The sequence below is a fragment of the Ambystoma mexicanum genome, chromosome 5q, assembly GCF_040938575.1.
Source record: "Ambystoma mexicanum isolate Mex_15411 chromosome 5q, UKY_AmexF1_1, whole genome shotgun sequence".
NCBI classification, from domain to species: domain Eukaryota; kingdom Metazoa; phylum Chordata; class Amphibia; order Caudata; family Ambystomatidae; genus Ambystoma; species Ambystoma mexicanum.
Window position 1 is genome coordinate 752219039 of NC_090933.1, and position 17724 is coordinate 752236762.

Genomic DNA, 17724 nt, shown 5'->3' on the forward strand with positions numbered 1-17724 from the left:
GAAGAGGTGGCAGAAGGGAGCCTGAAAATTAGTTGAGTGTCATCCGCATAGCACTGAAAGTTGGGGCAGAGAGTGGCAATGCGGTGGGCAAGAAGTGCCAGGTATTGGTTGAACAGTCAGGGAGAGAGGTTAGCCCCTCAAGGAACACCACAGGTAGAGATAGAGGAGAGGAAGGACCCAAGTTGGACCTGCGAGAGTCGATTGGAGAGGAAAGAAGTCAGCCAAGTCGGGCCTGATCAGTGATACCCAGGTTATCACAGAGACGGTTGAGCAGGATGGCATGGTTGACCATGTCAAAGGCAGAAGGGAGATCAAGTAAGATAAGGACGCAGGGGTGTTGGAATCAAGGGTGGAGAGCAGGTCTTCACAGATGTTCAGGAGAGCAGTTTCTGTGCTTCTGGCAGCTCTGAAGCCAGACTGATGGTCATGGAGACAACCAACAGATTCAGTGTGAAGTTTAAGCTGGGAGATGGCCAGCTTGTCCAAGAGTTTGCCCACAAAAGGAGTGGTGGATATTGGCCGATAATTAGCCAGGCAGGAAGGGTCGGCAGAGGTTTCTTCTGAAGAGGTTGTACAAAGGAGTGCTTCAGGGGGGAAGGGAAGACTCCAGTGGCAGAGTGGTTGCAAAAGTCAGCCAGAGCAGGAGCCAGGGTGTCAATGTGGTCCTTGATAGTTTTGGAGGAACAGGGATGAACCTGTTTTGATGAGACTTTCATAGATCAGACTTGTCTGGAACCCTCGTCTGGGGAGAACAGGGGAAAGACAGAGAAGGAGGGAGGAGAGGGGCCGAAGAAGGGCCAGAGGAAGAGAACAGGGGAGAGGAAAAGAGAGAGGACAGGATGTCCTGGTTTTAGAGATGAAATGAGAAGCCAGTGCCGTGGAGAGGGCCTTGGAGGGGAAAGGAGAGGTAGAGACTGCAGCAGGATTGGCCAGCTCCTTGCAGATTTGAAAGAGTTCGTCTGAGCTGTTAGATGCCACAGAGACACAGGCTTGGATGAGGCCTCTCGGTGCGGACAGAGAGCCAGTATTACCTTTGGAGCAGGTGGCAGGCCAGTTTGTCAGAAGATGTACCGGAAGTCTGCAATTTCCTCCCAGCCACCCTGCACTTGCGTTTAATGGTGACGAGGTCAGAGTCATACCAAGAGTTGCACTTGGCTTTGAGCTTCAACGGATCCTCATGACAGGGGCGAGAACATTGAGAGTATCAGATATAGCAGAGTGGAGCATGGAGAGGGCTGTGTCGGGGTGTGAGTCAGCCAAGGTGGGAAGAGGGGGGGAGAAAGTGGTGGCGAAAGCCTCAACTGACACACACTTCATGGGCCGGATAACCAAGAAGGTGGGTGGCAGTGCTGGAGTTGGCTTTGCCTGAGGGGTGGAGAGGGTGAGCTGGGAGGAAAGGAGAAAGTGATCACTCCAGGAGAGAGGAGTGGTGAGAGGGATCGAAAGAGGAAGGTCCAAAGAGATCAGAACATCCAGGGTGTGCCCTGCAGAGTGAGTCGGGCCAGAGGGGAGAATAGAGAGTGAGAGAGAATCACAGAGGTCGCGAAAGAGTCCAGAGGAAGGACCGGAAGCATCAAGGTGGTTTTTAAAGTCTCGATGACAGAGGAGTTGAGTGGTCTAGGCCAGGAGGGAAGAGAAGAGGTCTTCCCACTCAGAGAGGAAGGGGGGATCTGACCAGGTGGCTGATAGATGGTAGCCACACTAATTAATGGCTAGGAGAGAGAGATAGAGAGCCTGCAGACGAGGCTTTCGAAAGATGAGTAGGCCTGCATAGGAATAACAGAGGCAGGAATCCACTGAGGGAAGATTAGGGCTACACCCCCTATGGAACGGTTGGATCTGGACGCCAAGAGGATCTTGTAGCCATCAGGGAGGAGAGTGTCAAAGCTCGTGACAGAGCTGGCCGTGAACCATGTCTCGGTGAGACCGAGGACATCGAGGTCAAGTTCCTCCAGGAGGCGGCAGATGTCAGAGGTGTGTTTGACAGCTGAGCGAGAGTTTAGAGTGGCAATATGGAGAAGGTTGCCGTCCTTGAAAGACTTCCGGAGGGTGGGTTCAAATCAGAGTTACGCCCTGCGGAGGTTTAGAAGGAGCCTGAGGGGGGGCAGAAGAGGAAGATGGAGAGGGCAAGGTAGCCAAGGAGGAGTCATTAGGGGGAGGCAAGGAAGTCGAGGAAGGGAGAGAAGGGACAGCAGGAGAAGACAGGAAATTGATGAGGCGCGGGAAGCGTTTATCAAAGAGGAGAAGGTTGGCCTGAGGGGATTGGACCAAGACGGTGCCATTCAGGTAAACATTAATGATGACCTTAGAGGAGTGGAAGGAGGATAGGAGGGCCTCCCACCGGCTGCCACCATTAATGGGAGAAGAAGAGAAAGGAGAGAGCACAGAGACCATATGTAGAGTCCATAGGTCTGGCGAGGGAACGACAAAGAGGATGTTGGTGAGGTTTTGCCTGGAGGAGGCACTGGTATAGGTATCCGCGATAGGGAGGCCCAGGTTGGAGACCAGGATGTCCTTTTTAAGCTTCTTCCTACCAGATTTAGTGAGGAGAGCAGGATAGTCGATAGAGAAGCAGTTAGAAAAGATAGGAGAAGACAGAGAGCACCATAGAGAATGTAGGGAGAGGACAGAAGAGGAAAGGTGAGAGGGGGTGAGGGTGGGGAGAACACTAGAGAAGGACACACGACGGGGCACAAGCCTTTATAGCCAAGCTAGGACATATTTCTCTGTGATCGGCTCTATAAATTGCAGTGTTTTGTCACTACCTCAAGTATGGTTAGGCCACAATGCAATGATACCCATGATTTATTTTTATAGTTTAAAAATAGCTTGTGTGCAGCGGAACACTATTCAGGTCATAGAGCAAAAGATTGGTAGTGTGAATTTAACAAGTCATCCAGAAAACAGTGATATTTATCACAGTACAATATATAGGGATGGAGAGGGTGCACAAGATGGCCAGAAACACTGGAACATGGCGATAGCAATAGGGCCTCATCTGCAGTGACGAGAAGCACTCCTTCTTTGGGGGTTGTTTCGGCCACGATATATGATTGTACCCTTAATAAAATGTTAGTGCTGAATATTGCAGGTCTGTTCATTCTGAGACATTGTAAAAGTCAAAACAGAAAGGGGTTTTCGAGAGAAATGTTTACTTTTGAAGCTCATTGCATTGCTTTTAATAGGTGGATCCATGACATTTTATGGGAAGTAACTGAGAAGTGCCAATTCCTAAACGTATACATTTGTCAAGGCATTTCTGAAGTATGTCCACCACAGTTGGTTAAGCCTGAAACATTTTGCACATGTATTTTCTTCAAAATGGTACTACATAATAACGGCAATATAGGATCTTCATGAAAACCCGAGTCTCTTCAACAATAAAATTGATTTAGAAAACTAGGCATATCTGTTTGGATCTTGTTTCTAGCCAAATGTTGGACGTTCGATAAAGAAACGCCCTTTGGTAGACTTCATTATAATATTTAGCATGTTGGAGTGTGGTCGTTTCCTTATTCCAGAAGGATTTTTTTTTCTTCATGTAGCCTCTTTTACAGGAATGCAATGTTGACTACAATAGTGGCATTTATAGTCTCTGCACGATACGCGGTTGGTTTTCTCACTGTTCCCGTTGTCGATCATCAACCAAATAGTGATCTGTGTTGGCATGCTGGTAAAGTACTGGTGATGAACCGTTAAATAATATGATCTGTGCCCAGGCCACGCAGTTGGTTGTTTGCCAGGCAGTAATCCAGTATAATTAACTATCGAAGATTTGCACACTCCATTATTCGAAGAGATCGGACTGTAGGCACCTGGAAAGCCACGAAACTCTGATAAAGCGAGCATGATCAATGCATTCCTTTTACCAGTGACACACTCTTGAGTTGGTCAAAATGTTTACGTTAGTTAGACATCTGTTACTGCTCGTTATTTACTGGCAGGCATAGCAGCTAACAGTGTATGCACCAGCGGTATATATCACAGGCACTCGGTCAACAGTCTTTCTCTACTTTATTCAACACACTAGATTAAGCAGCACCTGGCTGGGTTTCAGTCGGTCATGTTTTCTTGTTATTTTCATTTTCTTTTGACATGGTCATTTTTATTGAACGCTAGACAGCTGAAAAACTCCATCCCAAAGAGCCTCCTTTCTGACGCCCACTGAATCACGCAAGGCGCACACAGAGTTCTAAGATTCTGGTACTTAAAAGTTCAAGATGGCACATGTTATGAAAGTGGTGCCAGTGCAATTATGCCACACGCATTGGTGAAAGGACTGCATCAAGTCAATGCCTGTTGCAATTTGAATATAAAATGATTTTGTTTTGTTATGTATGATTTTGAGAATAACAATAAGGCTCTTGCACAGTGTTGTTTCGCTACCACCTAAATCTGCAGAAATTGCTTCGTGATATCCTACTAGGATGCACAGGTTTTGAATCCGAAGATGTTTCATGACTTTGTGATTGACTCTTGTTGTGGAGAATTAGTCCTTGTTACAGCAAGCATCAGTACAGATCAGATTTGCATTTTATAACTGGTATCCTTTATTTCAAATAAATAGCTAGTAGCTATGTAACAGCAGTTTGGCCCATTTGACAGGAACGGGGTGTCCATACCAGCAAGCAGACGATGGCCTAATGCCAGATGGCCCCCACCATCGTTACACAATGCTGACAACGATGGGTTGTGACTACTGCCAGTGGAAAATCACTGCCGGAGATGCAATGGCCTATCACTGCCAAAGGAAGGCAAGCAAGGCCAGATTTGTGTTCTAGCTTGGCCAATGGATACCATATCCTGCCTCCAGGCCATCGGTGCTGTAAAAACCAAATGACTAGTACAAAGGCTCAAAGACCCTGAACAGCATATGCCTTTTTCTGCTCTTATTCTAGGCATTTTCTTATGGTAGCGCTAGACCTCCATGAGTACTTCAACAAATGTGGGGATTCAAGGAGCCCATTCCACCCCTACGATGGTGGACCCAGATGCCCTCTCCCCAGTGTAGTGGCAAGACACGCCTTGGCTGCTGCATTGCCTCTAGCAGAAACTTTCCACTCAATGGTGTTTTTGGCTATTAGGTGGTAACGACTGAATTGGTGCAAATACCAATGAATTATATTGGCTGTCTGGGTGCAGTGGAATTTATTAATGTAATCATACGCGACTTGAACATTTTTTCTCCGTGAAAATATTAACTAACCAGGATGGAAGGGGTGTGTGGGCAGGACATATTGTGTAATGGGTGCCCTGTGACTTAGAACTGTCATGATGCCTCAGCACAAGTAGTATGCTAATAATAGGTTGTACAATGTGTCTAATACAGCTGTTTCATCATAAACAGGTTTCATACTGTTTAAAATGTCTGCCAAAAATTCTACTGACTTTATGAAGTTGTGAGCCAGTGGCTCCCAACTACATAATGCCAAATTGCATAGTCGTTTGATGGCTCATCAGTCTGCACCCCTGAGTTCTAGATTCATCTGGTCGGTTGACCAAACATGCATGTCCACCCCTTCACCCAGCAGACTTTGGTAACACAGTGCCTTTACATCTATGTGCCTTTGTTGAGCAACAACTGCTCCGACCTGAACATACTGCACATAGCACAAGCCACAAGCTGCCGGGGACAGAGCAGATAGCAGAGTTGACCTTCTATGGTGTTACAAATTGGTAGGAAATGCACCGAGATCAATCATTTGGAGTGAAACGTAAGTAGCATAAAAATGAAAGGGAGGGAAAGAGTTAAACAAGATAAGGAGAGATGGGATTTGAGAGGATGAGGCTAGTAGAAGATGGAGTGAAAGGAAAGGCAATATTAAAGAATAGGTTAGAGGCCAGTGAAAGTGAAGAACTTAAGATAGAGTAGCTAAGAGGGGCGAGTTGGACGGTGTACTCACGTTTTGTTACGCATCATTGTTAGTCTGCTGAGATGAATTTAGACTACTTTGTGATGGTGAAAATGATTTTACTTTCATTTGCATGGTTTAACTTAGAATTTGTATTCATGTGTAATTGTTATCTCCTACAAATTAGCATTAGTATCTCCATTGGAAAAAAGGTAGTGTTCAGTCCAGAATAAAGGGATATCATGTTCCTTTTGCTTATCAATTATTTGAATGTTATTGTGCAACAATGAAGTCGGTTCATTCTTTGGTCTTGGAAAAGGGAAATTTGGCAGATTGAAGTTGTTAAATTCACTATGTCCAGAGGATGCAAACTAACGGAAATACACCTCTGGAATATACCACACATCCATAGTGTTAGCAGAGTCTTCACCGGCTGTTTAAACAAGGTTAAAGCTGCTGCACTACCTTCTGATGCTTGACAAACCAGATCAAACACTTCTCTTCAGCCTTGTAGAATGTGTTAAAAACAGTAATTTACTTGAACAAAACAGGAAATATTATAACATAAACAACTTTAAAGAAAAAAGAAAAAGAAACAGGACTTCTCACACTATAAATGAATTTTCTCTAAACTAGGTCTTCGAGTACCACACCACTTGGAGCAACCCAAATTCTACCATCCATGGGACGAAGGGCTTGTTAATGCTTTTGCACAATGTTTGCATAGCTTCCTTTAGGATATTCCAATACTACGTTTTATTTTGTATTATTTTAGGTTACTCAACAGTTGCATAGCTAACTGTATTGTAAATCTGAAAGTGCTTTTATTGGCATTACCTTTAGTTCACACATTAACAGATGTGGTTTAGCAAAACATTAAAAACAATGTATAACCATCAACCCTTTTAACAAAAGCTGTATAAAACTGGATGAAAAGAATATGTATTGTGCTGATATAGTGCATTTCGTACAGTATTCTCAATCTATTTCTCACTGATTCTAGCACATTTACAGGACTTGATCACATTACACTTCTCTTAGTTTGCTGCACTGGCTAGTCGCTATGAAAAAAGAAAAACCAATAGAGGACCTGCCACTTTTCAAAAGTCTGCAAAGATGGCAGATGTTTTTCTTGTTCAGGCTGCTAAATTCTGGGGCTTATTTCCCATAACCATTAGTGCGACTAGCAATCATAATTGTGTTCAGCAGAGCAGGATAAACCTGTCTTTTTCCACAGTAAGGTTATGTCAAGCTGATGTTAATCTGTTTTAGTTTTGTGGTTGCAGAGTCCTATTATTGGTGCTCTCAGTTGCAAAACGAAAAGGACTCATTTACTTTTATATATTTTAACTTTCAGAATCGAATGCTGACTTGAAGAAACAATTTGCTGAGCAATCAAATGATGTGATATTAGTGTGTGCACACTAGTAGTGCATCAATTGCGTGTATGCTGTCAGTGCAACACTACGATGGAAACCTTAAGTATATACAGAATGTTTGTTTACCTTCTATTCTCAGGAGACGGAAGTTAACCTCGGCATGATTTGTGTATCCTTGTTTTCTTGGGCTTCAGTGATGATTTAAGGGAAATCAGAAATTATTAAACTATGGAAACAATGTAACTTCGTGAAGGCATAATAACAGAAATCGTGTAAATCTAATTGAGCATCAGGTTTGCAAATGGCGCAGATGGAAGCAATTGATAAACTTTTTAATCGAGTTCTGCTAAGAGGTGAATAGGAACGGCAGAATAGAAAACGTCAGCTCTGTGAGTAACCCAACAAGTCAGCAGAGTTCTTTCTTCTGAAAGAAACAAAGATAGCGGTAATTAATGACCCTGACTCGGTGCCAAAAAAGCTTTCTTCTGACAACGCCAACTTAATTAAAACTTAAGACATCTGAATGGCCTCCGAAAGCCCCTGATGGGACAAACTCTTGCAGACTCGTGAGAAAATTTTGTAAGTTAAAGGAAAAGATGTGTGTTGCCACTGGTGCCATGACTCTAATCCCTGACAGTGAAAGAATCTATTTAGTCCAAGGCTTTTCTTTTAACTGGCTCACACCTGCAGGCTTACTGGCACTTCCTCTCCCCCAAAGAAGGTCGTTTTTGTGTTTTGCGGAAGATCAGATAATAGGAGTCTTGCTGTTGCTTTTGTTTTTGTGCATTGTTCATTAGCCTGTGAGTATTGTAGACACACTTGATATGCTTGACTTGTTGTGGTTCGAGGATGTACTCAAAGATTTAGGTGGCGCAACTCTTCTTAATATAGGTTTGCTAAATAAGTTGTGGTTTCAAGCAAAGGCAATTCAAATTAAAACTCGCAGTCGAAGGTTAATGTGACTGCCACAGTCCTGCGGTTCTTAAAGCATCTGCGTTCCAATGAACAGTGAAAAAGAGCTGCAAAGTACTGGTTTTAGAAACAAGGGGATTCGTTTTCAAATGGACTGACTTTTCCTTTTCCGTTTAGTGGCAAACCTCATATTGCCTTTACTACCATAAGAGCCTCCTATTGAGCGCTAGCTTGCGAATATGCTGCACTTAGAGAAGTGCTAATTTCCCTACTTAGTAGTGTGTAAAGTTGTGGTTACGTGAAATAAATGCCCTTCAAAGCCCTTGTAAGACATTTTAAGATTAAATGTTCTCCTTCTACTCACCACCAAACAAGGTACTTTAACCTTCCTACCCATATCTGTTACTATCCTTAAAACACCATAAATGGCATGATGTACGCCTCCTAGAGCAGCCACGAGATAGGCATGAACATCAGGACCCCAACAGGGCTTGTTTCCATCTGTTTGGATATTTGTTGTATTATCTTGTTAGTCTTGCGCACACCACAGTACAGGTTTACTCCAAATCTGGACTAAATTGAATGACTCTCAATTGCCTCCACCACAGTGACTTATAGACAGCATTTCTGAAAATGGGAATCGAAATCAAACGTACAGACATTAAACATGTCTGTATTCTAAATTACAAACAAAATGTCGGCTTTTAATTTGCCTCTCTTTCCATTTTTTGAAGTTTATAACCTGTGCGTTAAGTGGTCGAGGACACCTGATCCGGGGCGCTCCGGGGCTCCCCAGTCGTCCACCAGGCACAAGTTTAACTGAGTGTGCATCAAAAGACTGAGAGCGTGAACAGGTTACCCTCACTAGGGACGGATTGATTAATGTGCTGTGAAGGAAATACACGCTGTAGGCCATCATCCACGAAAGAATGACAACAAAAACCTAACTTGTCAAAGGCTATGGCTGTCCCAATGAGCATAAATGGCTCGTGGTTTGCAGTCATTTTACTGTTAGGGTGTTATCACAAATTAAATAAGCAGCCAGGCCAGTGTGTATTAAGTACTCAGAAGGGTTGCAAGCTTGAAGCACTGTAAGAAATATGTTCTAAATACAAATGTGTGTTCGTTTTATGTTCCCAAAATATTATTTGATTTTATGCAAAACAGCAAGTAGCTCACCTGCGTTCTATTTATCTTCCTCTCCTTTCTCATGGGGAATTTCAGGGCGGCTGAAAATGCATGGGGTTTCAAAGGTGACGCATTTCAAAATGATGTTTTTGGGGGTGGAGGCTAACCCTCCCTTTTGAGTCAACTGTGTGGTTCATAAAATATAATGAAGATTTCTAATGAAAAGTCAATTGGAGATTACCTTGCGTTTAGCAATGAGGGTGCATAAACATGAGCCCCACCTTCAACATCATTATTCCGCAAGTATGCTAATTTAGCTCTTTAAAGAGATCTGACATTGGCCAGCAAAAGCACATTTAAAATGACATAGCCTTTACTTTGAGAAGACTGGTGCCTCCCTAGGGAAATATGTGCACCATACCAGCCCTTCCTTGCACTTCATACTGCTGCAAATTCCCAGCTAAAGAAACGGAGGCATAGGGTTAATAGCTGCAGATCGCCATGGGACAGGCAGCAGGTAGTGGAGCTGAAGCTCTAAATGAGCACTTCCAATATGCTATTAAGCACACTGGGCCTGACTCCTTTATTTACAGAATGAAATTGATTTACTGACTAAAATAATTGCTTATTTACTATGTGAGAAACTGATTTACAGACAGTAATTTATTTAGAAACTGACCCAGAGGGAGCTTTATTTATAGTATGCAGACAAGACCAGATGAGACAAAGCATAGTAACCAAAACTATACGTTTACAGGGCCTCATGATGTATTGTTTGGGGACAGACTGCCCTTGCCTAGGCTACCTGCCCTGCCTTTAGGATACACCAAGTTCATTTTTCCCACACCCCCTTTCCAGAGGAGGGCCTCTTCGATTTCGCATCCCACTTAAATCACTGACTATAACCATTAGAAACAAAGATGGGTACAAAAGAAGATGCTATTTTTACTGTTGCCAATTCCCATTTGAAAGAGTTTGCATCTGAAGAATGTTCAAATTAAACGACACTTTCTACTCTGTATTCCTAAATGATTTCATAATTTTCTTTTCCCAGTTTGCAGCATAACTATGTCCTCCAGTCTGTGTGGTGAAATGTAGGTGTATTTTTAGTTGTTACTGTTGTAATATTTCCCCAGATGTGGTGCAAGCACTAGACAGGTAGAGTGTTTTCATAGAGTGGTGCTCTTTTGGGCGCAGCAGCGGGATCTTGTAGACAATGAGCTACATTATAGTGTTGTGACCATCTGGGGTTGGTATACTTTGTGTTAAACCTGACTCAGAATGAGGCAGCAGCACCACACGTCCTTTGAGGTCCAGAATTAAAGCAAATAGAAAAATCATCTAGACCAGTTTGATATTCTTTGGATTTTGGGGCTTTGCGTCAGCATTTATAGTAGAATTAAAATTGTACTCGTATACAGTGAATGAATGGGTCAATCTGAGAGTGCTGTTTGTTCTTTAAATCACATTTTCTGGCACAAAGTCTACAAAACCTGATTCATAATTGTTCAAGAAGCTATGCGTAGTTTCCGATAGGCCACTAAAAGGCATTGTAAACAGGAAACATAGAAATTCACTAGCTTTTACCACCATAGTTAGAAGAGAGTTGTTATCCAGTGCTCAAATTATCTCTAAATTACTCCTTTTATGGCGTGGGGGTGTCTGGGAGACCTGTGCACCAACCGATGAACTGCATGGCCAATCATGTGAGCAAGACAAACATAGTTATGTGTTTTTGTGGCATGGGAGAGTGTTGGACGGGGATGTAATGAGTGTTAAGATGGATTTCTGAACTCTGACCTGGTGGGCAGAGGTTCAGAAGGCCAGCCTAGTTTCTTGGAACAGGGTTACATTCCAGACAAGCCAGAATCAAGGTAGCATTGCCGGCAGTCAAGCCTAGGTCTCAGGAGGCGAAGGGGGATCGAAATCCCACAACGAGCACACACAACACCACAAATTACTCTCAGCCAGGTGTATATATCAAAAATACATATACATTTATTAAAGGCCTTTTAAATCAAACATAAAGCAAATCTCAGCAGTATTAACGGAACCAACACAACACTACCTATGAAACATATACAGTTACCAATGGCCTAATGGGATCCACAACCTGCAAACCTGCAAAGAAAGGGGTCACACAGTGCAAATATCTTATAGGCAATCCTTCACAATTCAAACCCTAGCTAAGAGGCAGTCCAGTCCCTAAGATGATTGGAGCCTTGAGCTCAAAAGTACATTCTGTGCTGATGCTTGCGGTCGTGCGGTTACGTTAAAAACAGGGTCTCTTCAAGGAGCTGTAGAGACTCAGGAAGGTGGGTGGGGCAGTGAAGAATAAGTTCCTACTATTCGAGGAGGGTCTCCCCAAGAGGGCAGAACAGGATCCAAGAGTTGGTAATAGCTCGGTAGCACAGGCTACCTTGATAAAGAGGAGTGGCCCTCAGGGGACACTCGTGCATAAAAGTCTATGGATGCACCAGGGGCCACCGGTAAGGGTTGCAAGTACGTACCGAACCTCGGCGCACTCCGGACCAAACTTCTGCAGTTGAGTCCACTTTGGTTGCAGTTTCAAATCCTGCAGTTGCGCAGCTCTGTGGCTTTCAGGGGCTGCATTCCAGGAATTATTCCCTGGCAGGACAGTGATGATTTCTTCGCTCCTGGTGAAGGGATCAGGCCAGTTCCAATGCAGTGAGTCTGAGGGCACATGGGAACACAGTAGCAAGGCACCCACGAAGTTTGTCACCACAGCTGGGCGACACAGTGACCGCGTATGCTCAGGTTCAGACGTACTCTCCTAATTCCAGATCTAGGAATGCTAGGTGTATGAAACTCGGCGGGAGAGTGCCTTATACCCAGAGTTTACAGTCTCCAAAGCCTCAAGTCAGAACTCTAGACGGCGGTGGTTCCTGACAAAGGTCCCGAACAAGCTGGCCAGTTCACTGGGTGGTCCAGGAACACGTCCGAAAAAGCCCCCTTACAGGTTAAGCAGGAGGTGCCCAGAATAGTTGGTCCCACTATTCCAATGGGTCGAAGCGCCCTTGAGGGCCTTCTTGGTTTGATCAGAAACAGGGGGTTTGATGGGACAACAGCAAGGTCAGGGGGCCAAACCTTCCAGTGTGTCACCAGCGGTTCCACAGATCTGCTTCTTTAGTTCAGGATACTTGGATCCTTTACTAAGTTTGTTGTGAACTCAGAAGATCAACCTGGAATGGGTGTAACGTGCCTTCTCTTATCCAAAATCTACTTTGCGCCAAAACAAAGAGAAACCAATAGGAGATCTGCTCACATACCGCCATCCCGACATGGACCAATCATGGACCACGGTGGTCCCCGACACACGGTGGTCCGAGACATCCTGTCACCTAGGATGTGTATTGGAACTAGATAGCTCCAGCCCACTTCCTGGGCGCACAAGGCATGCAGAAGCCTGCGAAAACTTCGGTATGCGCGGGGGTCTGCATGACCAAATAAGGAATTTTCCGGGTCTGCTCGACCTGGGGAAGGCAAAGGGACAAGATGGCCGAAGGACAGAACAAAGGACCTCATGGCCTGGCCATTTTAGGCAGTGGCCACTGTCCTGTGTCAAACGCGCACATGGCTCGGCTCTACATGACTTAACCAAGATTAGGGTGTTAGTAGCTGATCGTCTTTGCTTTCAGGGAGGCCGCATGTACCCTTATTTGGATGACTAGTACATTAGGACTCATTCACCTCATGAAGCCAATCATGCAATGATGTTGCAAATTATACTACTCAGCCTAGGTCTTTCAGTGGACTTTCAGAAGTCTTCCTTGACAGCCACTCAGGATCTGATTTTCATAGGCTTCCGATGGACTTGGCCAGGGTCTTTCTCATAGCAGGCAGGATTTCTGACATTTTCTCCACAATGTCTATATTTCTGGAAGAGAAATGTCTTCAAGCTTGGTGGTTTCAAAGGCTTTTTGGCTTCATGGCATTTTATGTCTTAGCGGTCCCTGTGGCCTGTATGAAAATGCATCTGAGCCTGTTCTTTCTGGGAGCCTTAGAGTCTCAAACTACAGATTCCAAGTCTGAAATCCTACAGGTTCTGCAGCAGATTTCACAGGATCTAAGAGGATGATCAAATACTAGCAACCTAACAGACGGGGTTCCCTTCTGGTATCCCTCTATTTCATACCTCCAAGGTTGGGAAGCCACCTTGGAGGATCTACAGGTCCACAATCTCTGGTCTGTAAATAACATACAATTGCATTGAAATGGAATTGATCTTCCTGTTGCTTTAGGCTTTTTCTCTGGGCATAAGAAACCCGTTTGTTTGAATTCAGGCAGACAATTTGACTTCTATGTTCTGTGTCAGCAAGCAAGAGGAGATCAGCTCTCCCATTCTGGTTCTCTAGGCAATGAAGATGTCGGAGTGGGCGTTAGTCAAGGTGTCTGCCTACAAGCTCTTCATCCTCGGCATATCAATCAAAGAGGCGGACTCGTTAAGCTGCCTGACAGCCGCATAACACGAATGACAAGGAAGTAGATGCAGAGCTGTTCCGCTTTTCATGCATCTCACCTCATCAGACAACACCTCAGCAGACAAAACCTTCTATATGCATCACAAGCAAGCCAAGGTCCTGGCTCCCTTCGGGATGCACTGGAAATCCATTGGTAGGGTATGGTGGCCTATGCATTTCCTCCTCTTCCCCACATTCATTGAACAATGTAGAGATTTCACCAGAATGGACACTGTCCATCATCCTAGTAAACCCCTGGTGGCCTGCTAGGTTGTGGTTTTTGGACATTATGACTTTGCTCATAAATAGACCAATTTGTCTGCCCTTTCAGAGGGACCTTCTGCACCCCTCCTCTCATGTCTTTAGCATCTTGATTCCTAAGGATTTAACCCTAGTTGCTCCGGCTCTAACAACAGCGAGAGAATACTGGTTTCCTGGGTAGGCAGGTTATCCAGGAGACATGGAAATATGATTGGCGCACGCATTATAAGACCAAATGGACATGGTTCTGCTGTTGGGCTTTTGAGTGGGAATAGAATCCTCTTTTCGTTCTTAAGGATGACATATTGACATTCATTTCCCAATTGGCATCATGAAGTCGCCAGATAGAATCCTGCAAAACGTATTTACCGACTGTAGGTGCATGCTGTTATTCAGGAGCATCTTCTCTTTTTTGTCTCGAACCCTGTGATTAAGCAGCACCTTCATCTCCTTTGGCATGTATTCCCACCTAGGAAACCAGTTAATCCACTATGCAGTATTAATATCGTTCTTTGAGTTATTTCTCATGAACCATTTGAGTTTATGGTTGCTGTAGACATAACACTGGTGACATGGAAGACTATCTTCCTGGTAACAATCAGTTCAGCATGTCGAGGAGGTGAATTGCGGGCTCTCTATGTGGGAGAAAGACAATGTGATTTTACAAATGCCTCCTTCATTTGTCCCTAAACTGGTATCTAAATTTCATATGAACCTGGAAATCTATGTACCTACTTTCTTTCTAAATCAATCCTCAGAAGCAAAGAGAGTTCTTCCTTGCTTGGTTCTACAGGGCCCTCAGGGCATACTTGGACAGACCCAATCTTTCTGAGCATCTGAGATACTATTTGTCACATTTATAACCACTAATGGGGGCAATTGAGCCACTAAAGCATCAACTGCCCAGTGTGCAGTCACTTTTATACTTGAAGGTTATACAAGCGTTGTGCAAAAGCAGCATCAATGGCCTTCCCAGCAGCATGTTCCATCAAAGGCATTGCTAAAGTAGCTGCTTGGGCCTCTCTATCAGCTTAATACAAACATTACAGTTTGGACTGCAGTTTCAGGGCAGACTGTCCTGCAAAATGTATTTGGGTGAGCTAGTTCCAGGACGCCCCTCCCTCCTTTCTGGTTTAATTTCTTTGGAAACCTCCAAAGGTTTGGAGGAAACGGGACGGGACGTAGGGGTAATGACAAGTTATTCACTGTAGTGTTTACTGCACTCCCGAGTCCCATTGCTCCATTCACCTGCTCTCCTTCCCCTATTAAAACTAGCCATCAGTCAGGTAAGGCCTATGCAGATGCTAGAGGACTGAGGTGGGAAGGCTGGGATTGTAGAGGCGCTCCATGGACACGCATGCGCCCAGCTTTGGTAAAGCCAAAAAGACTGTATGGTGCTTCAAAACCCACTGTGGTTGCATCCCAGTAGGACATACTGTTACACAAGGATGGAGGAATCAGGACTATTACTCCAGGAGTACACAGGTCATTGCTATGAGTAACTTTCTCAGAATCCTACAGAAATTATTTGGACGTTGGATGTAAATCTCAGACACTGCCTGGCATTTAATCAAAATGTTCCTCTTAAACTGCAGTGAGTAGTTCACCATCCGACTGGTCTAATGTTCTAGTCAAAGGATCTCATACAGATTATACTATGGGGTCCCTTTTTATCTATATATTCATCAATAAAATATTCGTGATGGATGTCACAAGGAAACAAATCAGTTACAAATTTGGATGTAATGTTCTGTCCGACCTATCCTCTACCCCGTCCCCCCCAAATAAACACAGTGGACAAAGGGGCTAGCCTCTATGTAACCATGCTGCACGAAATCCTATCCTGATTCTTGGTCGTTGCATGACTGAACGACAGAAATCTGTTCTGTCCCACTCTAAGTATGTGTGGCGAGGAAACTAAAACGTAACTATTTAAACAAGCCTACAACTATGATCTGATCACGACACAGTAACTGAGTACTTGTAGAAGGCTTTACTCCAAATGCTTCTGGTTAACTGTAAAATTTCTTTTCACATACTCCCAATTTGTTTACAAAGTTCCCCAACACTTCCCTGGCTAGCAACTGCCTTCCACCTAAGACATTGTTTAACCCAGAAGTTGAATTGAATATATCAAAGAGTATACACTAATCATACTCCCAAGACACCGTATTTCTCACCTGGACATATCCACACACATTTGGCATGGCTTAAGTGTAATCAGTGCTCTGAGCAGTGTTCACAAGAGATGGTCTGGTGATACAGCAAATACATGAATAGATATATTTTAGTGCCATAGTCAAGCTTTCCTCACATGAAACAGTGTTCATTTCTGTCCCACTTTGCTCACAGCTGTTCCAATAATGAAGCCTACTTAAAGCCTATTGTAATCCACAGAAATAATGTCTTGGAGGATGTGGCTGGTGTGTACTAATGTGTATTTATTTAAATGTATGCACTGAGTAAACCCACAAAGAGATGATTATTCTTTTTTATCTGTACTATTGGCCTAATAGGGTTATGCCTCTTAATGTCAGCAAGTCCATGGTTCATAAAAAGATAATGCAAGAGACCAGCACCCTAAAAATTAAATTGTTTTGTCACACTTTTAAGGAAAATTCGTCAATGACTATTTTTTCCGAACCTATTTGGGCTTTCTTTTTCCTGCCATTGTCTGCACTTGTGTGAAATGCATTTGTCTTTCTTGTGATGCGGACACATCCAAATGTAATCAAAATAAACAACTAGTTTAGAAATAAAGTACGTTTGGAAGTTGTGAGGGGTTTTCCATTGGAAAAGAAAAACTAAATTTGAAAGGATCTCATTACATGCTGTGGGTAGAAATCAGAGTCAGCAGCTCTTACAAAAACAGATTTCTCTTTTTTCTGGTGAAAAATGTGATGTGGGTCACTGAACGGTAAAAATTTTTGAAAATGTTCCACATCGTAATATCTGGTTTGAGTTAGCTTCAACTTCAAATTAGGTTACTTAACTTTTTCGTGTATCTAACATATCATTAAGAGAAGCATGTTTGTTTATATAGGGCGTAGGTTTATTCCATCAATGCAGATATATGGAAAATTTAAATAAACATTTACGTTTGAGCCAGTCGTTAAAACAAAGTAACCTTTATAAGAGAGGGTCTAGCTTAAACATACTTACGTTGGTATTTGCTTTCTCAGTTTATAAGTTGCACTAAATATTAATTAGACTTGAAAGAAACGAACCTGTGTAGAAACCTCAGTCTAATGCTCAATTTCGTCTGGAATGCAGTGGTCTCAGGCAGTAGGGTATTATTTTCAAGGCTTCATTGACATTTGGATTCAATCATTATCAGTACACGTTCTCTGGATTACTAGCATTATCATGCCCAGTGTAACAGAATGACTTAGTTGGTTCTGAAACTTGTGATTTGGAAACATACTTTTTTTTAACTATCTGCTAATTTTATGAAAGCAGTCTGCTTCTCCTTTTTTCTGTGTAGTATTAAGCACGAGTTAGACCTCTAATTCAAATGTTTCTCACACTATTGCCTTCTGTAGAATGTCTTAGGTTGCTGTATTGGATGTGTGATGCTAGCTGCTGTAGGAAAAATGCTTTGATATTAACAGGAATTTCTGTTTTTTTAGCACTTGCAAAAGCACGAAGGAACTGTGAATTCGGAATCCTGCTATTACTACTGTGCCCTGTGTGATTACTCCACGAAGGTTA

The 17724-nt window shown here is 43.4% G+C and overlaps 1 protein-coding gene across 6 annotated transcripts in view; it reads left to right on the top strand.

Annotated features, from left to right (window-relative positions):
* ZFHX4 (zinc finger homeobox 4) overlaps positions 1-17724 on the top strand; it is a 193672-nt gene that overhangs the window by 75258 nt on the left and 100690 nt on the right. For all 6 annotated transcript variants that reach the window (XM_069621230.1, XM_069621231.1, XM_069621229.1 and 3 more), the window contains one exon: positions 17643-17724. This exon is cut by the window's right edge and continues 150 nt beyond it. In XM_069621230.1, the coding sequence (XP_069477331.1) occupies positions 17643-17724 (82 nt within the window). The remainder of the gene's footprint in view (positions 1-17642) is intronic.